A 21,595-nucleotide genomic window follows, 5' to 3' on the forward strand; every position below is an offset into this window, starting at 1 on the left:
GAAGTGTCCTGGGCTGGAGGTGATCCTCAGGTCCTCCCTTCTCAGCAAGTGCCTTTTGCCCCTTTTTAAAGGCATTTTAGTGGTGTTCTCTGGCAACAAGTACGTTTAATTTTCTGGTTACTTATTCTGTGTTTCTTAAAAACGGTTTAATCCTCTCTAGTTGAATTGTTACTTTGGTGGTCGCTTTGGTGTCTCTGTTGCTCTTCCCTGGGCATTGCAGCCCTGCAATGGAGGAGATAATGGTTTGACCAGTTCCTTGAAAGTCGATTCATGTGAGACCTCATAGCTTCATGTGTGCAACAACCATATTATGACTATGTATGCACTTGGTAAAACCCATTAATAGCAAATACTCCAATACTTGGCTGGGGTAAGTTTGGTAAAAGGCCTTAAAGATACTAGAGTCATCAAAGTTGCTCACCACACAAGTAACTGGGCTTGGGTCTCTGCCTACAGCAGTTATGTACTACTAGAAAAGCAACTTGGCAAAAGAAACCTTGTGGCTTTTGACTGGATCACCTGTCCGGAGACTGAAGAGCTCCAGTGTGGAGACGGAGCAAGACAGCAGTACTGCCTGTGGAGCAGCAGGGCCACTCCTCTCCATGGCAGGGATTGCCAGGTTGTTGCAGTCTGCTTTGCCTTCCTTTAGTCTTAACTTTTAGTACTGAAATTTTTTAACTTTTAGAGAAAAAAATAAATAATTGACTCTTCTTTTTCTCCTCCTGCCCTCCTCCTGTATGTGCATGATATAGAATTGTTTTCTTTTCCTCCCAGGTTCCCAGTGTGGGCGTTTCCAGCTGCAGTCCTTGCGATTTTTGCTAGCATTTACTTTTTACCATCTCCCATTGATCCAGAACCGTTCATGTATGTTCCCCTGCTACATTTTAAAGTTTAATAGCATACTTGTGCTTGTTGGGAAATACCTGTGCTTTCAAAACTTCTTTTATACTTTTCATCCTGCAGGAGCATATAAAGCATGCTACTTAATTTCATATGCAGGAGAAGTTGTGTTTCTCATATAAAACTGGAAAATAGAAACACTTTTTTAAACAAGTGAATTTCAGGCATAACAGTGCTGACCAGTGCAGTATTCATACATACACGTAGAGAGATTGGTAGTAGATGTCAGACTAATGATAGGGAATAAAACTCTCTAGGATGATGGCAATTTTGTGTTGGTATTGATTTCAGAAAAAACCCCAAACCTAAAGTCTGTATTCTTTTTAGCCTGGGCCTGCAAGCTCCACAGAATTGTTAATTTAGTTTGAAGTAAGAGTTTTAACAAACACTAAGAGTTTTAACAAATTATTTAAAAAAAGAGAATTCCTTGTTACTAGTATCTCTGGAATAAAGTCCTATTATTTTCTCTTCAAATAATTTTATAGTCTAACGTTGTCTTGTCTCTCACATTTATTATTAATTTGGTGCAGTTTTGAAAAGCCACCTCCTGCCTTAGTTGGATCACTGCAAGTGAATAAAAAGCTTCAGAGTGGACAAAGAATCTTCACAGGCCAACTGAAAGGTCCTGAGTCTTTTACTGTTGATGATGAAGGCAAGTAGATAACTTCCATATGGGTAAAGTTATATACCTCTGCTACATATTATACATCTGATATGTCTGCTTGGTCAAGTTATTAAAATAGAAGACTTAAGAAGTTAAATCCAAGAATTAAGGATTAAATCCGAAGAAAGTAAAATAGGAATGTTTGCTAAATGATTGCTCCAAAAATATTAAGATAATTGTATGTTCTTCCGTATCTTCACATTTGTAAACATTTCCCTGGAAATATTCCAGAACATTTTGTTATCTGCTGCTCCCAAGGACACAGCGAACGTCCTACTGCTATATTAAAAAACATACACCCACAAATTGGTGACATCTAGAAGTCTTATTAAAATATAATTTTAAAAACGTATAAAATGGCATATTCTCTAAAAGTAATATGCAAAAACAGTTAAAGATTTTTGTGGGAATTATTCTAAATGTGTGTCTAAGCTTGGGCTTTTGACATGGAACTAGTGGTAAGCTTGCGTTGGTTTTTGTTCTTCTTTTTTCTGTTTCAGGTCTCCAAAAGCAGTGTTAATTTGCTGCTTGAGCTCAGTCACTGAGTTCAGCACGCTCTTATTTCAAAAGCTCTTATTGAACATGGAGCCAGAGAGGGAAGGCAAATGGAATGGTTTTAAAATTTGCATAGTTCTCAAAAACATATTTTTAGAGCAGCTTGGAATATGAAAGAACTTTTCACTGTCGCAAAAAAACTCTTACTTATCCACATAATTCATCTTCGTAGTCTGGCAGCTGTGAGATTGCAAAATGGTAGGTGTAGGAACCTTACAGATGGTGGAAAGCAGAGGGCTGAAGCGGTGTAGCGTTTTGCATCTTTCCAACAACTCTCTTACCCAGAGTGTGACCAAAGTAGGGATTGTAATGAAAGTTCAAGCCAAACAGAGGAGACACACTGTGATCTTCTGTTTAGGACACAGGTTTACTGCTGTGGACTTGGGACTTACCTGTTCTGGAGGAATTGTTTTCTTCTTGATGTGTAAGTGGGTAAAATAGATTCCTGCAGTAGCCAGTAGGGAGAAGCAGGCAACTCCCAGCCCAGAGTGGTTCAAGCCAGGCAGTTCAGACACCCTCTCTTATTGCTGGTGCTAGTTTTATGGTATTTTTCAAGGAAATATTGAATAGCCTCAGACATGTTTTTGTGAAAGATACTGTCTTGTGTTGTGTGCTACAGAGGTGAGAGGTAATCATCTGGAACGTTCTTGTTTGCCATTGTGCAAGCTGAAATTGGAAGCATTTTCAGTCATGGCAGCATAGGCCTGGAAGGGACCTAGCTCAACACCTTGCATTGAGGCACCCATTCCAAGCAAATGTCTTCTCAAAGCTGTTTTGTTCCTGCTTTCCTCAAAGGTGCTATTTTAAATTGTCTTTTTATCACACTTTTTGTTCTCCACTTCTTCCTCTACAACTTTCAGAAAGGGTAGTGTTCACAACTGAAATTTTGCAGAGCGTATTTTAAATATGAGGACTAATCCTGCAAATGCTCTGTGTTGCCAAATGTAATCTCTTTCACGATGCTGTATAAAATACTGTTTTGGTTCTATTTTTCTTGAGTGTGTTAATGCTACCGTGTATCTTCCTTGCATTTAGGGATGTTTTAGGAGACTGGATTCAGTCAGTTGAAATCATACAATATGACCCAAGGTTGTTCTAAGTGTTGTGGTGATGTTGCCTTGATTTAGGTAAATGCTGTTTTCCATATGAATAAGACAGGATATTCTGGAAAGTTAGAATAGCTCTGGTTTTTTTTTTTCTCTCTACCCATGAGCGAAGTCTAGTGCAAAACCCACTTGCACTAGCTATATAAATCTAAATATAGCATCATAGTCTAGTGCATAGCATGATAGAAAATAGCATTACAATTCTTTAAATACAGAATCTGGTACGTGATCAGATATTTCAGCTGTTTCCAACATGCCTCAGGAGGCATTGGAATGCCAGTATATTTTATGACAGCAAAATTCAGCCTCTGTTTTTTCCCAGGCAAAGTTGTCGTATTGAACAGTGGCTCTGAAGTTCTCCCTTTGGATAAACAGGTGCTTTCTGTATGCCAGTAATCCTAGACAATTCTTTTAATCTAGATCTGACAGCTGATACTGTGAGAATCTGTCCTCTTTGGTCATAACATTTTTCCACAGATGTGTGAGCAGATGCTAGACATTTTTATACCTGTTTATCTGCTCTGGTGTAAATGCTCTTTAGGCAAAGTCAGAATCCATGGTTTTTTAGTAATATTGGCATGGAAAGATAGCATAACTTATATGTAGTGTCTTTTAACACCTGTTGCCAAATGACAGTGCACATTTTTAAATGCAAACAAGGCCTGGGTGAAAATGCAGGTCACACCTAAAGAAAACAATGTCTACTTTAGTTCAATCTATGTAAATAAAAGACATATCAGAGGAATGTTTCCAGACAGTTAACAGAATTTACACTAAACGTGTATTTTGTTGAACAGTAAGCCTGGGACTGGTCATGTGCATTGTACTATTTCAGAGCCTGGACTAGTCAGAAGGTAGGAGGACACTATTTTTCAAAGGTGGGGCTTAATCACTGCTAGTGTTTTCCCTTTGATACTCTACACAGAAGGTTTTGGCAATTGTATTTGACAATACAACGTCAAAAGATTTGAAGACTTCCTGTGAGGCTTTTGCCTTTAAAAGCAGAGAAGAAAGCAACTGCTGAGCAGGTATCCAATAAAAAAAGTGCTTAGTCCTTTAACAAAAACTTACACATTTTTTTGTATTACTCTCGTCGCTCAAAACCAAAGCAAAATGGGGTCAAAAAACCAAAACCAAAACACACTTGGTTTTTTTGCTTAGGATTTTAATGTCTTAGGAGAAGGATTACTTTCTTGTTTTGGATCAGTCATTGTAATGTTTTCCTTTTGCCTGCTGAACATTTTAGCTAGCTGGTAACATGGCAGAACCCTCAGGACAAAAAGGTAGATCGTGTGAGCTCTGCTAATGCTTTCCCTGATTTTCACTGACGGTAAGAGAACATCCCTACGAATCTTTAGTCCAGTCCTTGATGCCTTTGCTGCTATCCCAGAGGAGTCGTAAGATAGCTTTTAATGTTTTGTGTTTATTGAAAATAAACATATGAACAATTCCTATTTTTTCTAATCACCAACTTATTATTGCTCTTTCTGCTTTATAAAAATATATTTAAGCTGTATGTTTTCCTGTCTGTTTCGTTGCTTTGTGTGTGCATGGAATATATAAATTAGGAGAAAGGAAGGGCTCGCAATAATGAGGAACTGTCCTTCTTTTCTAGTAAGCTTTTTTTGCCTTGGTCCCTTTTAAAACAGTCTTCTAATATACTTATTTTAAGGTAATATCTACACTGGTACTGTGGATGGGAAACTATGGATGATCAGTGGTGGCCAGCTGCATTTCATTACTCAAATGGGGCAGGATATGCCTGAATGTGGTGAGCGACAGTTTTGATGTGAAAATGACAACAAACTTGTTCATACAAATGTCACTGAATGAGAAATTGAAGTGCTATTTTAGCTACTGTTAACGTTTCCTGATTCTTTTATGCAAATTTGCAAGAGAAGCCTGCTATCGTTTTTTTTCTTAACGTAGGCAAGATTAAGGCATAATGGCACACTTCTCCAGCCCTTGAGACTGACTTGCCATGGATTGCCATTTTTATTTTAGAGAAGTCCTTCTATACAAAGCTTTTTGAGGGTGGTCTAAAGACAGGATTTATCCAATTATTTTCCTGCCTTAAGATCAAAATGTATTTTAGAAACAGTTCAAATCTTACAAAAGAATTGAAGATTCAGAATAGCATGTCCTGGTACCATCACCAGTAACTGGACTACAAGGTTGCATTTTCTTTCCTTATGTGTAAATGAGGAAGACAAACACTGAAATGTTTATGTTTTTATCCTGTTTGGTTTTGATGAATCAAGCAGGCCTGAAAGGCCATTAAAATAGCTGGTTGGCTTTAGCCTCGTTTCATAAACATGTGACAGTTATGTAGGTGCTTTCCCTGTCCCCAAAGTCCCTGTGCTATGGGCTAGTCTTGACTGAATTTGAAAGAATTCTCAAAGATTACTGAACTGTTTTGAGGCTTATGTAAATAACTGACAGGTTAAGAAACCAAAAATGATTGATCCATTCAGAGTGAAATCAGAACTCAGCTGTTAACTTTTTGGCAGCTGTCAGTCAATCAGTCAGCTTGTGTTAATGATCTGTTGCAGCTCTAGTGAGCTGCAATGGATGTTGTCCCTTGCTTACTGGAGTACTAGGGGGGAATACATACTTTGGAGTAGAGGGCATTAGGTCACAAAACTGTAGGGTGTCAAGCTTTACTAATTTCACTGCTTTCAGGAAAATTACTCACTATAAAAATACTAAACATGGTAGATCTGGTTTTTGTAGTTTTACCTGAGGATTATAAAGGACCCGTGGCACTTGGGCCCCTCAGCTAAAGGGAAGTAGTCAAATCTTGCCTAAAAGTGGCTTTCTCCCATCTTTTTCTTGGGGATATAAAATAAACAGTAGCTAATCCTTTTTTTCCCCACTGATTTAGTAATCCTACCAGTTTTTCAGTCATCTTTAAAGTTGTCTGGGAAACAGAGTAGAGTTGAATTTCTTTGAAGGTTGGCAGCAAATTTTTTTCTTAAGTAATAAGGAACAGAGATGACTAGAGTGATGTTATACGGTCACTTCCATTGCAACTTACTTTTAGAGACAGTTTAAGGAAGCTTTTAAGGATGTAGTTTATTCAAGAATGGTAGTTAAGTGCTTTTCAGCCTTTGCATTTTTGGGATCTTCATTTTGTCAACCTCCTGGTCTTACACATTCTCCTATTTGTATCTCAGGAACTCCAGACTATGAACCAGTATGTGGCCGGCCCCATGGAGTCCGAATGGATCAGGATGGTAACGTGATTGTGGTGGATTCATACTTAGGCCTGTACAAAGTCAATCCAAGGACAGGAGAGAAAACCCTCCTGCTGTCAAGTGAAAAAGGTGATGCTACAGTTAGTGGGGAAGTAAATTGATCCTGGATTTGGTCTTCATGCTTACATATAAATTGGAAGATGGAGGCACTTTAATCAGTTGACATCAGTACTACTTGGTGTGGGAACTGGGAGTGATTGAAAGCCCATTGGCTTTGTATTTTTAAGATTTGTTTAAAGAAGAGGAAAACAAAAGCAATTATATTTGTCAGAGGCTTTTGGTTTGGTATGTGTTACGTTGAGCTGCAGCCTGAACATGTTTCCCTGCAAATGAAAGTAATTTGGGACTTGGACTTCAGCTTGGGACAAATTAAGGATAGCATTAACTATGATATTTGGAATTGCAATGTCTGAAATATTAAGCTTGTGTGGATCTGAATAATTTTGAACACTTGGTGGTTTTGCACTTATTTTAATCAGTAGTCATTTTTATTAACTAGGTGTGGATGGGCTGCCTTTCAAATTCCTAAACGGCTTAGAAATATCAAAGAAAAATTTGATTTATTTTACGGATTCAAGTAGCAAGTGGGAAAGACGACATCACAAATATGAGGTGAGATGAGGTAATCATTGTAGCCATTTGTTTGGGCAGCTTAAGTATTAGTTTTTGTGCTGGCAGCACCACATACTAGGATGCAGAAGAGACCAGCTTTTTTCTACTGGGCTTGTGTGTTTTAGCCAAGCATGCTATGAATGCAGCGTGCTGGAGCCCTGGGGCAGGGCATGGGCTGTGCTATTTTGTAGCTGCTTTTCCTGAAAAAAACCTCTGGGTATGACTACCCAAAGAAATTGTCATGCCATACACTACAGTCTGGATTTTTACAGCTTGTTAGTTTCTCTCTGGTATCTGTCTACAAGCATGCTCTTGTACTGCAGTAAATGCAAGGTAGCTAATTGCTGGTCTACTTGAAGGTATCTCTTCTGTGTAGTCATAGCCTTTGAGGAGAACTTTATCTAGAACAAACTGTCTGTAAAGCTGAAATTCAGTGAGGTCACAGACATAAAGTTTACACTGAGTCTCGTCTTTACTACCAGAACTGTGGATAAAGTTAAGCCAGGAGAAAAATCACACAAAGGGAAATATATTTAAGGGGTGGGAATCAAGATCCAAGTTATTAAAAAGGGGAAAAACCCCTGGAATAGTTGAACTCTCTTATGTGCCACTTGCAGTTTCTTAAAGCTGTCAGAATTATTGTGTGGTAGTACGTCATCTTTGCAGTTTAGTATTTCAGACTTGACAAGGGGTTGCCAGTACAAATGACAAACATAAAGGCAGTTTCCTCTTCACAGGGCTTATGTGTATATAATTCAAAGCTGCACTGCAGATTTGTAGCAGAAGAAACTTATTCAAATTCTTTCATATCAGAAGTAAAATGTCAGCTGTTCGTTCGCTTTAGCAGAACAGTCATGAATGCTTTCTTGTTTGATTTGAAGTTGTTCACAGAAGCCTGATAGGCCTCAATATTTTACTAAAGCAGGAACTGCAGAGTAGCATAGTTAGAACTCTGGGCTGTATAAACCATACACTACAGTCCCCCGTGTTCCTGTTTTTACAAGAATGCTGTGATCAGCCTGGGAAATGACATGAACAGAATCCTTTGCTCCTTTAGTGTTTTTATAAAGATGCCATCTACCATTTTGTAAAGTCTGCTTTTATCTAATTTATGTTAACACAACTGCTGAATATTTTCTGTTCTAATTGAAACTAGGTATTTTGATAGCCTAGTTTTTCATTAGATGTATTGATTAAGGTAATTGAAACAAACCATCTTGGTCGCCTCTTGGCCTATGACCCTGTAACAAGAACAGCAAGAACGGTGCTCAGTGGCTTGTACATGGCAAATGGGATTGCACTGTCTCCCTACGAAGATTACATACTAATAGCAGAAACCAGCATATGTAGAATCATACGGTATGTTAAATGTCAATAAAATGTTATATATTAATGTTACAAGTTTTTAGATTGATTCATAGACATGATTTTCATGTTCATCCTTTTCTGTTTTTCCTTACTTCACTGAAGATGTGCAGTTAACAGGGTTGCTATTGGAAGCTCAGTTTAAATAACTTTTTTCTGTTGCAAGAGTCACAGGTTTTAGTTAATTCTAGGTAGAGATTAACAGTTGCTCTTCCCACTGCCAAATGTTTTCTATACTGATTTACTGATATATCAGACCCCAGTTCCCTCAGACTCAATTACAAGTATCCTGATGACTCCATTATTAGTTACAGCAGATCTCAGAGGATAAGTGTCACTGCGTGATTATGATTAGCATAACGCCCCCTTTTTCCCATTTTAAAGGGAGTCAGTGTTTTAACAGTTTTCTATTTCATGGAAGTTCTAAAGCCAAATTTAATATTAGTGTTCATTTAAGAGGCACATTTTCCATTACTAGCTTTTTTTAATAGAACCTGGGAGATACTCTTTATGTTAAACGTAGAAAGATGAGGGGTTTTTGACCAATTGTTGTTACTCAAGTTTAGTGCCTCTTTGCATTTACTGCTTCCCGCAGAGTCCTTTTCTGTATCTTGAAAAATTCCTTGCATGAATCAAAATGATGGATCTTCCATGCTGTTAAGCTTGCTGTATTTTGCAGCAGCCACTGTAACTCATATAAAATTCCCTTTTTGCAGCTATTGGGTGAGCGGAGCTAATGCAGGAAAAAAAGAAGTTTTTGTGGACAACCTGCCTGGGTATCCAGACAACATCAGATTATCACACACAGGCTTATACAGGGTTGGAATATCTACTACTCGCTTTCCTAGTTTCTTTTCTCCTTTTCTGGATGCTTTAGGACCGTATCCATTCCTGAAGAGATTTATTGCAAAGGTAACTTTGACACTGTGTAGTATTAACTATCAATATCACAAAAATGTTAATTTTTTTAAGTATTAAAAAACTTGTTATTCTTCATTAGGAAACACAAGTGACTGCTTCATTTTTACCAGCCAGCATACCAACACATACTAACTTTGATTTTTCTGGAACATTTGAGGACTGGTTTCTTTTTTACATCTTAAAACATAGCAGTTTTACTGTTGTGGTAATACCAAGAACCCATTTATAAAGTAGAAAAATCAGTATTGACAATAAGTAGTCTCTAGTTGCAAGCTCTCAGCCCATTCTTTGTAGCAACATGGTATTGTCAAGGCAAATGAAGAACCTTTGACAGAAAATATGAGGATTTTGCTACAGGAATCAAACTCTACGAAGTCATTCTTGCCAAGCAAGAGTCATGGAGCTGATTATGATTAACCATGCTACTTTTTCTAAGAACCATGCTGCCTTCTCCCTAGAACTTGCACAGGAAATCCACTGAAGTGGGTGATTAAGTTGTGTTCCATCAAGTTCCTCTAATTCCTGCTTTTAGAAAATGGGTGGCTTTTGGCAGCTGGAATAAGTACAAACAACTTCCACACCTTCTTGAGCAAGCAGGCGCTGACTGTACTTTAAGATCAGTGAGTGATTACAGGACTGGCAGCTTTAGACACACTCCAGTAGATATTACCAAAAGATTAAGTGACAGCTGAATCTGACTAGAGCAACATCTGGAAAGCAATATATTAGCATTGCTATTTTTTTCTAGTCATGGAATTTCCCCTCCCACCTCTTGAATGAAGTGTTAATACTGGGTATTTCTTTTTCTAAAACAGGTGACTCCTTTATCATTCTACAGCATTTTTCTTCACAAACATGGCTTGTTCTTAGAAATTAACGACAAAGGAGACATTGTGGCAAGCTTCCATGACCCTGATGGTAGTGTCACTTGGGCAGTCAGTGATGTCTTTGAGCACGATGGGAAGGTGTATCTAGGTAATACAGAGTTGCCTTTTCTTGTGGTGTTACAGTAAACATTACAGTTTTCATAAGCTGGAGCATCAAAAGAAAGATAGTAACATTGTTTCAAGCAGCCACTAAATATTTTTCTCTACTTAATGGAAGACTGCTACATCACTGAAAGAGAAATTAAACTGATACCACATGGTTAGGCAGAAATGAAAAATACAATGCAGAAATACTTGCTTTAGAAGCTTGTGAAAGCCTCAGGCTTAAAAATAGGTTAACGGTACCAATTCATCTAGCTCTGTAGTTCAGAAAATAGTTATGTATATATTTTTAAACAGTTGCACAGACTCATCTGAGGAATTCAACTCTGTAACAGGGATTGAGGTAAAAAGCAGGTATTGTACCCTTGCTCACAGTCCCCATTTTGGAAAAAGCCTTATGTAGGATTTTATTCTTCCTCTTTCCCAGAGGCAGAACATACTGCTTTTAATGATGAACAGCAGTTTCTCCCTTGTCTCTTTTGTTAAAGTTTTCCATCATTCAACTATATCAGTTTCCAAGGAACTATCAGCAAGTACAGCTTGCATTTAAATTTGTTCTCTTGCCTTAGTGTTTCTTCCAGGTGCAAATTAGTCACATGCTGTCTTGCTGGATGTTGTACATAAGGTCCCCTGTGACCATACAAAAGTTCACCAGTGGGCTGTAGCAGGGCAGTAAGCAGAGAACAAGCTTAGAAATTAGGAATTCAGTCTTTAGAAGTGTGATACCGCTTGATCCTGGGGAAAGGTTTAACTGAAGTTCAGTAACAGAAAGATAGGCAGTTTGATAGGCAGTTTATTTTTTCTTTCCCCAAAAGTGCAGCAGTGAACAGGGTCCTCTGGAAGGGCACTTTCTAAACAAACATTTCAAACAGCAGGAGTTAAGTATGCTCACAACATGCTACAGCAAAGTATGCTCACATACAGAGAGAATAATACAAATAAAATTAATTTTAATTGAATTACAATAAGTGACAGCTGTTTCATTATGATGAAATAATTGTATTTAGCTTGTAGAATCAGTCTTAAATTTGATTTGATTGAAAAGGTATTATACCTGCTTTGGGTGTATGTTTGTATGTATGTATCACATGCTTTATTCCTCAAAATGAAGCAGCCCAATTTACTGGGCCTGTGCTGGGTAAGCATGTACCAGCTGTATTCACTTACACTGAAGGGATGATACTGAGTGTTTTTTGGTTTAGGATAATGTAATAAAGTTATTACCTGTATTTCTCCCTGTCTAATATCTATCTACTTTACCAGAAGAGATCATTAAAATTCACAGCTCTGCTTTTGATAATAATGATCTAAAAAAATTTTTTTTAAAAAAATCACATTTTACCTAAACCCAAGTCTGTACTGGTCAGGCCCTTTTGTTTAGAACTGTGTACTGGCAAGGCCCTTTCACTTAACATGAATGCCTTCAATATCAAGGTACAGATACAGCCATGGTCAAATAGCATATGAAATGAAGTATCCAGGAAGACCATTTAGTTTTAAAATCACTTGGTTGGGAATTAGGTCTCGAGAAGAGTCAAAATTCCTTCATAGTGTTTTTTTAATCATCAAGGATAACAATTAACACTATTCATTCAAGGTTGTAAAAATATTCAGAATTAATTGCTTTGTGGAAATAGACACCAGACAAGTGACAAACTCCTCTGAAAGCCACGGAAGGCAAGTAGCTCTTGGCTCCTGTTCTCCCTTCAGCTACATGCTTTTGCTGAACAGTTCTTACAACTTCATCAAAAGTGGGAGTGAAACAGGTATCTTCCTGAAGCACTGTTCTGGTTAAGTAAGGACTGACTAATTTCATTCTGAATTTTACTTTAATACCCCATTTACTACCCATGACAGATGTCAGGTATGGTGTGGTTCTCTGAGAGTGTAAGTTACTGAGCCTCCTTACAAAATGCTTTACAGGTACATGCAGATAGCAAGTGTTAATTTGTGTAAAACATCTGGTCACACTGACTGAACAATCTATATCAATTCACTCATCTTTCATGTTAGTTATTAGGCAAAAAGTAAATCATTCAAAGAAAGTTTCCTTTTTATGGCTTAAGATCACTTTAAAAAAAAGATAGTGTTAGACATCTGTACCATAACAAAGTTTTTTCTATTCAGCAGCAATGTAACACACATTACTTGCACTGAAACTTAAGTAGAAACTTGACACATGATGTAGATTTGATAGAACTGTTGAGGGTTTGATGTGCAGCAATCCATGTATTTCACTCTAGCCTCCACACAGCTACCAAGAAGTTTAAACAAAGAACAAGTCTAAGTTGCTAGAATTATCTGAGCAAAACACTAGATAAATGAACTCTAAGTTTAGCTCAGTGTGCAAGAAAATGCTTGAGAGCATGAAAACAACTTTGGTTTTGTTTTTAAAGACAAAACAGAATCTGAAGGATATCGATGGGCAATACTAAGGCTTGAGAAACAAAAACCAGGATAAAACTACAGTTGTAGTGGGAAAAAACCCCAAACAGTCCTGAGTATTTGAAAGTAAGTAGTTTGAATATCCCAAAACCTCTGCATTTATACAGATGCTTCAGTGGAACAGTTAGTTACCTTTCAAGCAGTTTTTCTTCTCCAAATATTTGGTTACTCTAGAGATTTGAAACAATGAGTTAGAGACAAAAGCTCTGTAAAATCTAACCTGTAGACCACCACAGAAGTTTGCAACTCTAAGCTACATGAAGGACAACTTCTGTGCTTCAGAATTAAAAGCCAAGGAAGTTCAATTTATCTTTCTGTAGCATTGCCTGCATCCAGTTTGTAGATCTGTGCCCTGGGGCATGTACCTTCACAGTTTTGAAAGGGTCATACTTTGTTGCCTACTCAATGATTACTTAGTAGAAGGTTTTACATGACAGAAGCTGAAATCATCATGCTCTCTATTTGGGTATAAAAAAGATCTGAAGTAACTAACTGAAAACTAAACAGTTGTGCCACAGTTTGTTTGACAAGGGAACGATTATCTCACCTGGATAACACAGCTGATTTGCACACAAGCAACATGAACTTGTCTTGCAAAAGAGACACAATTCAGTGCTTCTAGAAGGTGTTTTGCCAATGAATCTATGTAGAAGTTACACGCTCATGCAAGTTTGGGTGTTTTTCAAGATTTAGAAAGATACTCAAGTTTGGGTGCAAGTGACAGCTGCATTTCAGACCAGGTTAAAAAGACAACATCACCCTTCCAAAGGGGAACCAAGTGGTAACATACTGCAGTCAGGCCTCTGACATGCAGTCCTTTGGTGCGAAGGCCACTTACTGCAGGTTCTGAATAGTTATGTCTCAACCAAAAAGCAACACTATGAAGCACTTAAACTGCCTAAAATAGCCCTCTTAGCCTAACTTTAGCAAGCAATGATTTATTTATTTTTAGCTAGTTTGCTTTCAAAATAATTTACGTTCAAGAATCTAATCAACATGTTAGACAATTCAAGATATTTGGAGGTTAGAGACAGACAGATCAACTCTACTATGGTGCCCTGGTTTGGTTTCTTGGTGGATTTTTTTTTTTTAGTATTACTTCTGTTCACAAGTTAAAACAGACTTAATAGTTAGCTCAAAACACAGGCACACTTATTTGAATACTTGTTAGTCTCAACACTCTTTCGTTTAACTCACTAGGAAGCCTATATTAAGCCCTAAGAATTTTTTGAGTAGTACATAGTAACCCATTCTAGCATTTCAAACTAGAAGGAGGTTGAAATTACATTCTTGTCTGCAAGCTACCAAAGCTGTCCTACAAAATTCATTGGTCTTATCTGAAATGGTCTCATTGAAAGAGAGTATTTAGCATATGGATTTTAATTCTGCATAAGACACTTGCTAGTCAGATCCTACAGTTCTGACTAATGCCTTCCTACACTGTTTTGGGCTGGTTTACTATTGCCATTAACAGCTTTGAGCTTGATACAGGAAACCTATAATTAACTGTAGCTTTTAAGAAAGTCTGTGACACTGAATATGGGTGAGCATTACTGTGCAATAGCACCTGCCTATCTAACCTGACTCAAATATGCATTTATTGATTTTTAGAACAAAATAAACTGTTCAGATTCATAGGCATAGGTTCACCTCTGTGCCTGTGATAGGAAAAGGTACTTGAAAGACAAAGGTGGTAATCAACTCTCTGAGCAAGACAGATTAGCTGTGTCTAACAATTTAGAGTTACAGTTCAGCTGTAAAAATATACATATTGCACAAGGCAACCAGCTAAAGACAAGGGGTTTTCTTCCAAACAGGGTTGGAATAGCCCATTAAAAGTCTTCCAGCTGTGATCCACAAGAGTTAGAGACAGACCTGCTGCAGTCACTGGAGAAACTGGTCAGTAGGAGATACTGCAAGAGGCTCTTAAGTGCCTTTCAAGGACTGTGCAGAAAACCTCCGAGCCCGGACACCGTGATTGCTGAACATGAGCCTCGGGTCAAACCTGTACCTATAGAAAGCAACAGAGTGTGTGAGCTACTGTTAATCCACGGTGACCAACGCTTCTAGAAATAACTTATTTCTAGAGCAGCTCTGGTACAAGGCTACGTGAATAGCTGCTTTCTTAACAGGATGCATGAGGGACAATATCTCAACATATTGCAACAGATTAATTACAATGACATGCAACTAAGGAGTTGGTAGTCTACAAAGAAAGAAATACTAGCCATGACATACCAACAGCATATTGGCATGTATAACATTAAGCATTCAGGAGATGCATTCTAACAGAAAGCTTTGCTGCCTCAAATTACAAACTTATGTAGCACAACTGTAAAGACATTTTAAATAGCTGTTAAAAAAAGCTTCGGTCCAAATGATTACCAACTGAATTTTGAGGTAAGAACTCCTGTTTGCTTACAACAGCTGACTAACCCATACAGCTTAGGTCCCACAGGAAGTGTTCTTTGCTAACAGCATCTCCAGGAACAATCAGAGCAAGTCTTTGGAAAATGCCCGCCTACAGAAACATGCAGTGCTTTTCCTTATTTGCAGGCGAAGCTGAGGTCCCTTGTCTCTGACTACTCAGGACAGCTGTAAGCTTCAGCTATTCTAAGTCAACAGTGACTGACAAGATTGTAGTAGTAGTATTAATACCATCAAGTTATATTTGGTAGGTTAAATTAAAATAGAGATTAAACATGAAAAAATGGAATCAAGAAAGCATCTCTGTTAAACAACAGTATGTATGGCAGTAATATCACATTCCATCATAAATATCCTCTATAAAAGCTTAATTTTAAAAATACTTAATAACATTTAGAAGTATTGTAATAATTGATTCAGTATTTACCCAGGATCGAAGACACCTGGTGTACGGCAAGTTGCTCCTGAACAGGACTGCAGCATCATTAATCGATAGTTCATCTTTTCTAGAATTTCTTGATCAATTGTTTTAGCAATGTTATTGATCTGGTGTGGATCTGCAGTCAAGTTATACACTTCCACAAACACCTGTAGAAGAAAGTTCCTGCACTGTATTAAGTCCTAAATGCTGATTAACATTTACTGGGATTATTTGTGAAGAACACTTTATGGCAGCATATAGTCTCAAATGTTACTTTCAACTACACTGCAGCATCCCCACACAGACACTACATTTAGCCATGTGGCTAAGTGGTCAAAGACAGGACAGCATGTAGGTAAAGCTAAAGTTTTGTGATAGTACAGTATTACTGGAAAAGTTTTTACTTCCACCTAAAGTGCGAACCTCCTACAAGCAGGTTTTTTTCTAACAGATAAACAGAGCCCATCTTAGGACTGTAAGACCACAGCAAGAGGCTACAGTTAAGCTGGCTGTCTTTTTATTAATACATCCCAAAATACACAATTTCATGAGCATCATAGCACCGTTATATGTTCATCAGGTACCTCCAGCTGTCAATCTCAGACAGGTGTCTTGACTACATGTACAAAATCTGCTGAATACAAGTATGCTATAACCCCAATACAAGAAAGCTTTTTCTGTGCGTGCATGCTTTGAGAAAGTTAGTCTGGAGGATTTGAGGGCAGGTTTGTTTTCTGGTACATTAAATCTCTAAACCATTCCATGGGACAAATAGGAGTCAAACATATCTCAAGAATTCAGCTGAGGTTTTGTCTGTGCTAGAGTAGGAGGCCTGATTGCAGATGATGTTGATTAAAACTGGCTGGGTTGTGTCTAACATAGATAAAGATGTATCCAGACAGACTTTGTTTGCAAGCTTTCTTGTAAGGTTCACTGCAAAGTCTTAAAAGCCACATTGCTTCATCTTCCCAATACTGTTAACCTTAATTTAGCTGACCCAGGTAAGCTGAGTGACCCAAAAATGCCACAGCCATACCTTCTTACTGGGGAGGTGGGGAAGTGACATGAAGTGTATTATCAGATCAACTTTGGAGTCTACTTTCACAAAGAAAACTACAACACTCATTTCACTTCATCATAAATTGTCAGAAAGTAAAAAATGGAGGGCAGAGTCTGCTAATCAGCATCTTGGTCTCCTATACAGTCCTTTCTTTCTATCTTGCTGCAAAAAAAACATCTTGAGGGATTTACTCCCCTGGTTTAACTGGTTCACTGTAGACTGTCAGGAAATGTTTTGTGTGATGGCATGATAACTGGGGATACCTGCTGTTTATGCATTTATTGCCCATCTGTTGACAAAACAGTTTATTATATTTGTGACCCAGTTGCCTCAAATCCAACACACTGTCTGGAGCAAATGCGTGCAAAGGGGCACAAGTGAAGATCAGCCCTGTAATACACCAGGTTTTTTGTGCACACAGCAGGTGCTCCGCTAATGAGATTTGAACAGTTTCTGAAGGGGGGACTTTATGTCCCTTATACCCAAACAACTTACAACTGTGAAAAAGGTCTCAACCTTATCATAACTTAAATACTTCTTTTGCCAGGCAAAAAATTGAGCCATAGAAGAGAAATCATTAGCCTGGGATTTCACTTCTTCCCAAGGAAAAGACTTGCAGCTGAACATAAGAACAAGAGAGGTACAGCATAACAGAAAACATTTGTCATACAGGAGGACTCTGCCACATGGAATTAGGGTAGAACAGAGAACTGAGCCCAGCCCCAACACAGCTCCCCATGAGGCTGTTGGGCAATAATGAAGGTGATAATCATAGTTCACACTATTGTGCCTTCCTCACTCCCCACCCACCCCTTTTGGTTTTTTTGGGGTTTTTTTTTTTCTTCTTCCCAGAACACCACTAGAGTTTTGGTCAAACATTCTCACCAGCAGATAAATACTTCACTGTTTATCCTGCGAGCAATGCTAGTCTGCTTTTCAGAGTACTTTATGGAAACCTTGAAAGCAGATAAGAGTGCAGACAGTCACTCACACGGTTGTGACATCTGCTAGTCAGACAGAGACTTACCTCCCGGTCATCAAATTCACAGTACTGCAGATCCCAGGAAGTTGACAGTGTCCTTACACAAGCATATGTGTTGTTATAGGAATCTTCACAGACACAGTCTGGGAAGCAGTGCTGTGAAGCGAGCAGTGAACAAAAACTCAGAGCAGGAAAAAAAGGATGAACTAGCTATCCTTCTCCTAGAGACTGTACCACCTCAAGCCAACTGCAGTTAACTGATGAACACCAGGATCTTGGTCTAACACATGCAAGTCTCCACTGGGGATTTTAAGCAAAAACTTGGCTCGTCTGAATTTGAGAAAGTGTTACGCAACTTACCTCGAGTAAGTGGACTTTGGGAAGCTAGTGTACATACACTGAAGAAAACAGCACAACACACTCTACTAAAGACACCACCAATGGGATGCTTTACTTAAAGCAAACCTTCTTTGATTCAGGAAGTAGCTAGTGATTTAAATAAGTCACAGGTAAGAATTGTGCAACGAGTTCATTAGAAGTTTAGAAAGAACGTGATGTCTCTGCCACCCGCTTTGACAAGCCCACACCTTCCTGCGTATTTCTCCAGCCCTGAGGCCCTACAGATTCCTGCTGAAAGGGTGACTGTGTTCTGTACAATCATATGGACACATCAGTTCTGCGTGGCTGGATGTCTCTCCAATTCTTAAATGCTCTACAGACATAAAGAGCTAGCTCCTGCTTACCAAGACACTGGGAGCTTACTTACAGAACCAGGCTAGTCCATGCAGCAAACAGGTTTAATTCAGCAGCTGTTTTCTAATATTAACAGATCTTGGTCTTGCTTACTGTGACTCCAGGTCCTAGGCCAGGACAGGTAGGATCACTGCCATTGTATCCTTCTCCTTGGTACTCCACCAAGAAGTCCGATCTCCATGTCACATTTTTGTCTCCTGTCTAGGACAAGAGGTTAACATGACTGAGTATCCACTGCACTGCAAAACAGAAGGAACTCTCTATGCCTGGTGTAACACTAACGCTGCCCACTGCTTACAAGGCCGTTTGAGTTGTGGTCCCTAGTCCGAGTCAGTCTTAAAATAGTATTTAGCCTTAGGTTAGAATGTCTTGTGTAACTGGAAGACAAGGATCCGACTCCAAAAGTATTAGTACACCTTCTTGTGAGGGTTTAAAGTACTATCTTCAATTTGTAAAGAATCATGCAATACTACCAAATAGGAGCCCCGTGGCCAGATACTACCATATTACAGACAAGATCCCTGTAACAAGGCTGTTTCTCTTTAGTTTATATCACACTACTGCAACAGATGGAAAAAGATACCCTTGGTGTAAGAAAAGATAAACAGCTTTAAAAAGCAACAAAGTTTTAAGCTGCTCTATTTGTAGCTTTATTTTAAAAGACAGGGGGAGAGGCAAGTTTAAAGTTAATATACAGCACCATCACAGGCATATAAAGCAAAACAATGAGTTTCACAGTTTTGATTCCAGAGTTTAAACTAGATGCCTTTTACCTTCTGTCTGAAGAACAGCTTAAGGTTTGGATACAAGGTTTTAAAAGCAAAGCACTGTTTTAAATCTGGATGATCTCCTACGTCCAAGTAAGCTGCCTTCAATTTATAGACTGAATTTAATTAAAACTAAAAGGATCAACTGCAAGCAGCTTTATTTAAATAGGCTTCTGCTCACTTTTTGGAAAGGTCAGGTTCACTCTATAAAACCACAGGTATTTTTCCAGAGTTTAGAAGGAAATGCTAGTTCTACTGAACATTGAGGCAAGCCAAAGATTTAAGTAAGAACAGTCTGCTCTCCTCCTATGTCTATGCTGAGAAATCCTAAGGAAAAGAGGAGGGAGGATACAAGGTGGAAACAACATACAGCCTTCAAAACAGGAATTATTACAAATGGCAGGATTAGCCAAAGGATGACATAACTTTCCATTATAAAATGACCACAAAGTTGTAGGGCTTATGAAAATACACCTGCATTTAAACAAGATGCCTACTTTTTTCACTAAGCTATGAACATCTCATGTGAAAATGACATCAAGGGACAAATCTGGGTTATGAGTCGACCTACTCTATCGAAGGAAGTAGTATTCACTTTGAAGCATAACCCCTGCAAGAACTACCAGTTACTCTCCCTGTGTGTCTACTTACCAACAGTGGCAATAGTGACATCCCATCCATCTGGGTCTTGTTCAAGTCATACCCTGCGATATCCAGAATAGTGGGACCCAAGTCAATATTTGCAACAAGCATCTGCGGGGTGAGGAAAACTTACTTCAGAAGACTAGAACCTAACATGTAATAACGGGACTTCTGTATTTTAAGTACTTGTAATTTTAGGTACACCTAAACACTACTTAATTTCATCTCCATAGGCTAATGGACACTGCAACATTCAAAAGCAACAGTAGGGTCTTTGGAAAGTGAGCTTCAGACTTTGTTTACTTTTATAGCCTGCCATTACTTAAATTTACTGATTCAAGCAAGCAAGAGCACACAGCTTTTTAGAATGAGGTCTTTGCACTTTCTACCACTCCATATATTTCATTTCATTGATACATACATATGCAGGAGGATAAATTATTACCTAAATTTGATAACTGTGAGACAACATTAAAAGTAAATCTGTACTTTGATTTCACTTCCTTCTTACCTTGTTTGTCTGATTTGGTTTTATCCCTGGTCCTCGAACTAGCAATGGAACTTTGATATCAAACTCATACAGCTGCCGTTTGTCTATTGGCAAAGAAAACTGGCCTATACAATAGAAAAGGCAAAAAGTTAAATGGTTTCTTCTTTTACATTTTAAAGAGTCTTCTGTTACCTAATTTCCAGCAGCCAATTTTTTAAGAAGTCAGAAGCGTTCCTTAACCTGAAGTACATTAACAAAGTGCAGGATAGGAACAGACAACTTCAAAGTATAAGCCATACCTTACAAAGTTTAACAGCTTAGATACTGAATTTTCAGTTGTACATGACAGACAGGTCTTCGAGAGAATTTTACTAGTTAACTCTTTCATAGCAGCTCTTCCTACAGAACACAGAGACTGTTCTCCATTTCTGTCCTGATTTTACGTGTATTGGTATACAGTGGTAGAGATTAATGCTAAAAACCACAACCAAACCAAACAAAACCAAACAATAAAATCCGCAAACACCCCACTCTGCAACTCCAGGTTGTTTTGCAACTCAAATCAGTACTTCTTATGTCTACAGTTTTCCACAGTTGCTGTTCCCATTTTCTGGAGCAGTCATGAGGGTGAAAAGTTATGCAGTTACTGAACATTTGTAGAAGATCCAGGAAGCAGTGAAAATTTTACCAGTGTGGTAGCCATTGTCTGATGTGTAAAAGATGTACGTGTTGTCCAATTCTCCATTCAGTTCCAGTTTCTTCACTAGTTTCTCTATCAGATCATCTACTGACAACAGAGTTTGCCACCTACACAGAAACAAAGTAATTCATATTAGAGTATGAAAAATTTAGAATAATTCTGACTGCAGGTAGGGTATTCATATTCTGCTTCAAGTCAACAGTGTATGCACTGTAAGTGAATTATTTTGCTTGCAAATTCTGAAAACAAACTTCATAGATTACTACACTGTACTTTTTGAGGCTGCAATTTAAGATAGTAGTAGACTGTTTGTCTTCAGTTCTTGCTGATTTTATTCTGTAGTGTCTGAGAAAGACGTCAAAATGCTGATTACTTCTTATCTGGAGACAGTCAAGACCAACTTGGAAGCAACGGAGTGGGAAAGAGTCAAGAGTTATCTCCTGCAAGGTCACTTGCTATTAGTTCTTCATATGTACTTTTTAATATTAAAATACAAGACTGCCATGAATTTAATTGTCTATGTGGGATCCTTTCTGCTT

At 38.3% G+C, this 21,595-nt stretch overlaps 2 protein-coding genes across 3 annotated transcripts in view; one reads left to right on the forward strand and one right to left on the reverse strand.

The window, feature by feature from the left end:
* On the forward strand, positions 1-21,533 carry LOC126034372 (adipocyte plasma membrane-associated protein-like). Its single transcript, XM_049791994.1, is given in 11 exon segments — positions 1-619; positions 775-864; positions 1,431-1,552; positions 4,898-4,996; positions 6,402-6,551; positions 6,982-7,094; positions 8,293-8,453; positions 9,176-9,371; positions 10,196-10,355; positions 21,399-21,484; positions 21,486-21,533. Coding segments are annotated over 11 exon segments (1,227 nt in total). The 5' UTR covers positions 1-602; the 3' UTR covers positions 21,519-21,533.
* GNS (glucosamine (N-acetyl)-6-sulfatase) overlaps positions 8,250-21,595 on the reverse strand; it is a 25,064-nt gene continuing 11,718 nt past the window's right edge. Inside the window, exons 8-15 of one of the 2 annotated variants that reach the window (XR_007504608.1) lie at positions 21,045-21,163; positions 20,378-20,481; positions 19,876-19,977; positions 18,551-18,658; positions 17,750-17,860; positions 15,669-15,829; positions 14,690-14,825; positions 8,250-8,335 (exon numbers count right to left, since the gene is read on the reverse strand). Coding sequence is in view for 1 of the 2 variants with exons in the window: in XM_049791993.1 (XP_049647950.1) it covers positions 14,741-14,825; positions 15,669-15,829; positions 17,750-17,860; positions 18,551-18,658; positions 19,876-19,977; positions 20,378-20,481; positions 21,045-21,163 (790 nt within the window). In the remaining variant the exon portion in view is untranslated. Of the gene's footprint in view, positions 8,336-11,144; positions 14,826-15,668; positions 15,830-17,749; positions 17,861-18,550; positions 18,659-19,875; positions 19,978-20,377; positions 20,482-21,044; positions 21,164-21,595 lie in introns of those variants that run through there. The other variant, XM_049791993.1, reaches the window with a different exon arrangement.

This window comes from Accipiter gentilis, chromosome 34 (genome assembly GCF_929443795.1).
Source record: "Accipiter gentilis chromosome 34, bAccGen1.1, whole genome shotgun sequence".
Taxonomy (NCBI): Eukaryota; Metazoa; Chordata; class Aves; order Accipitriformes; family Accipitridae; genus Astur; species Astur gentilis.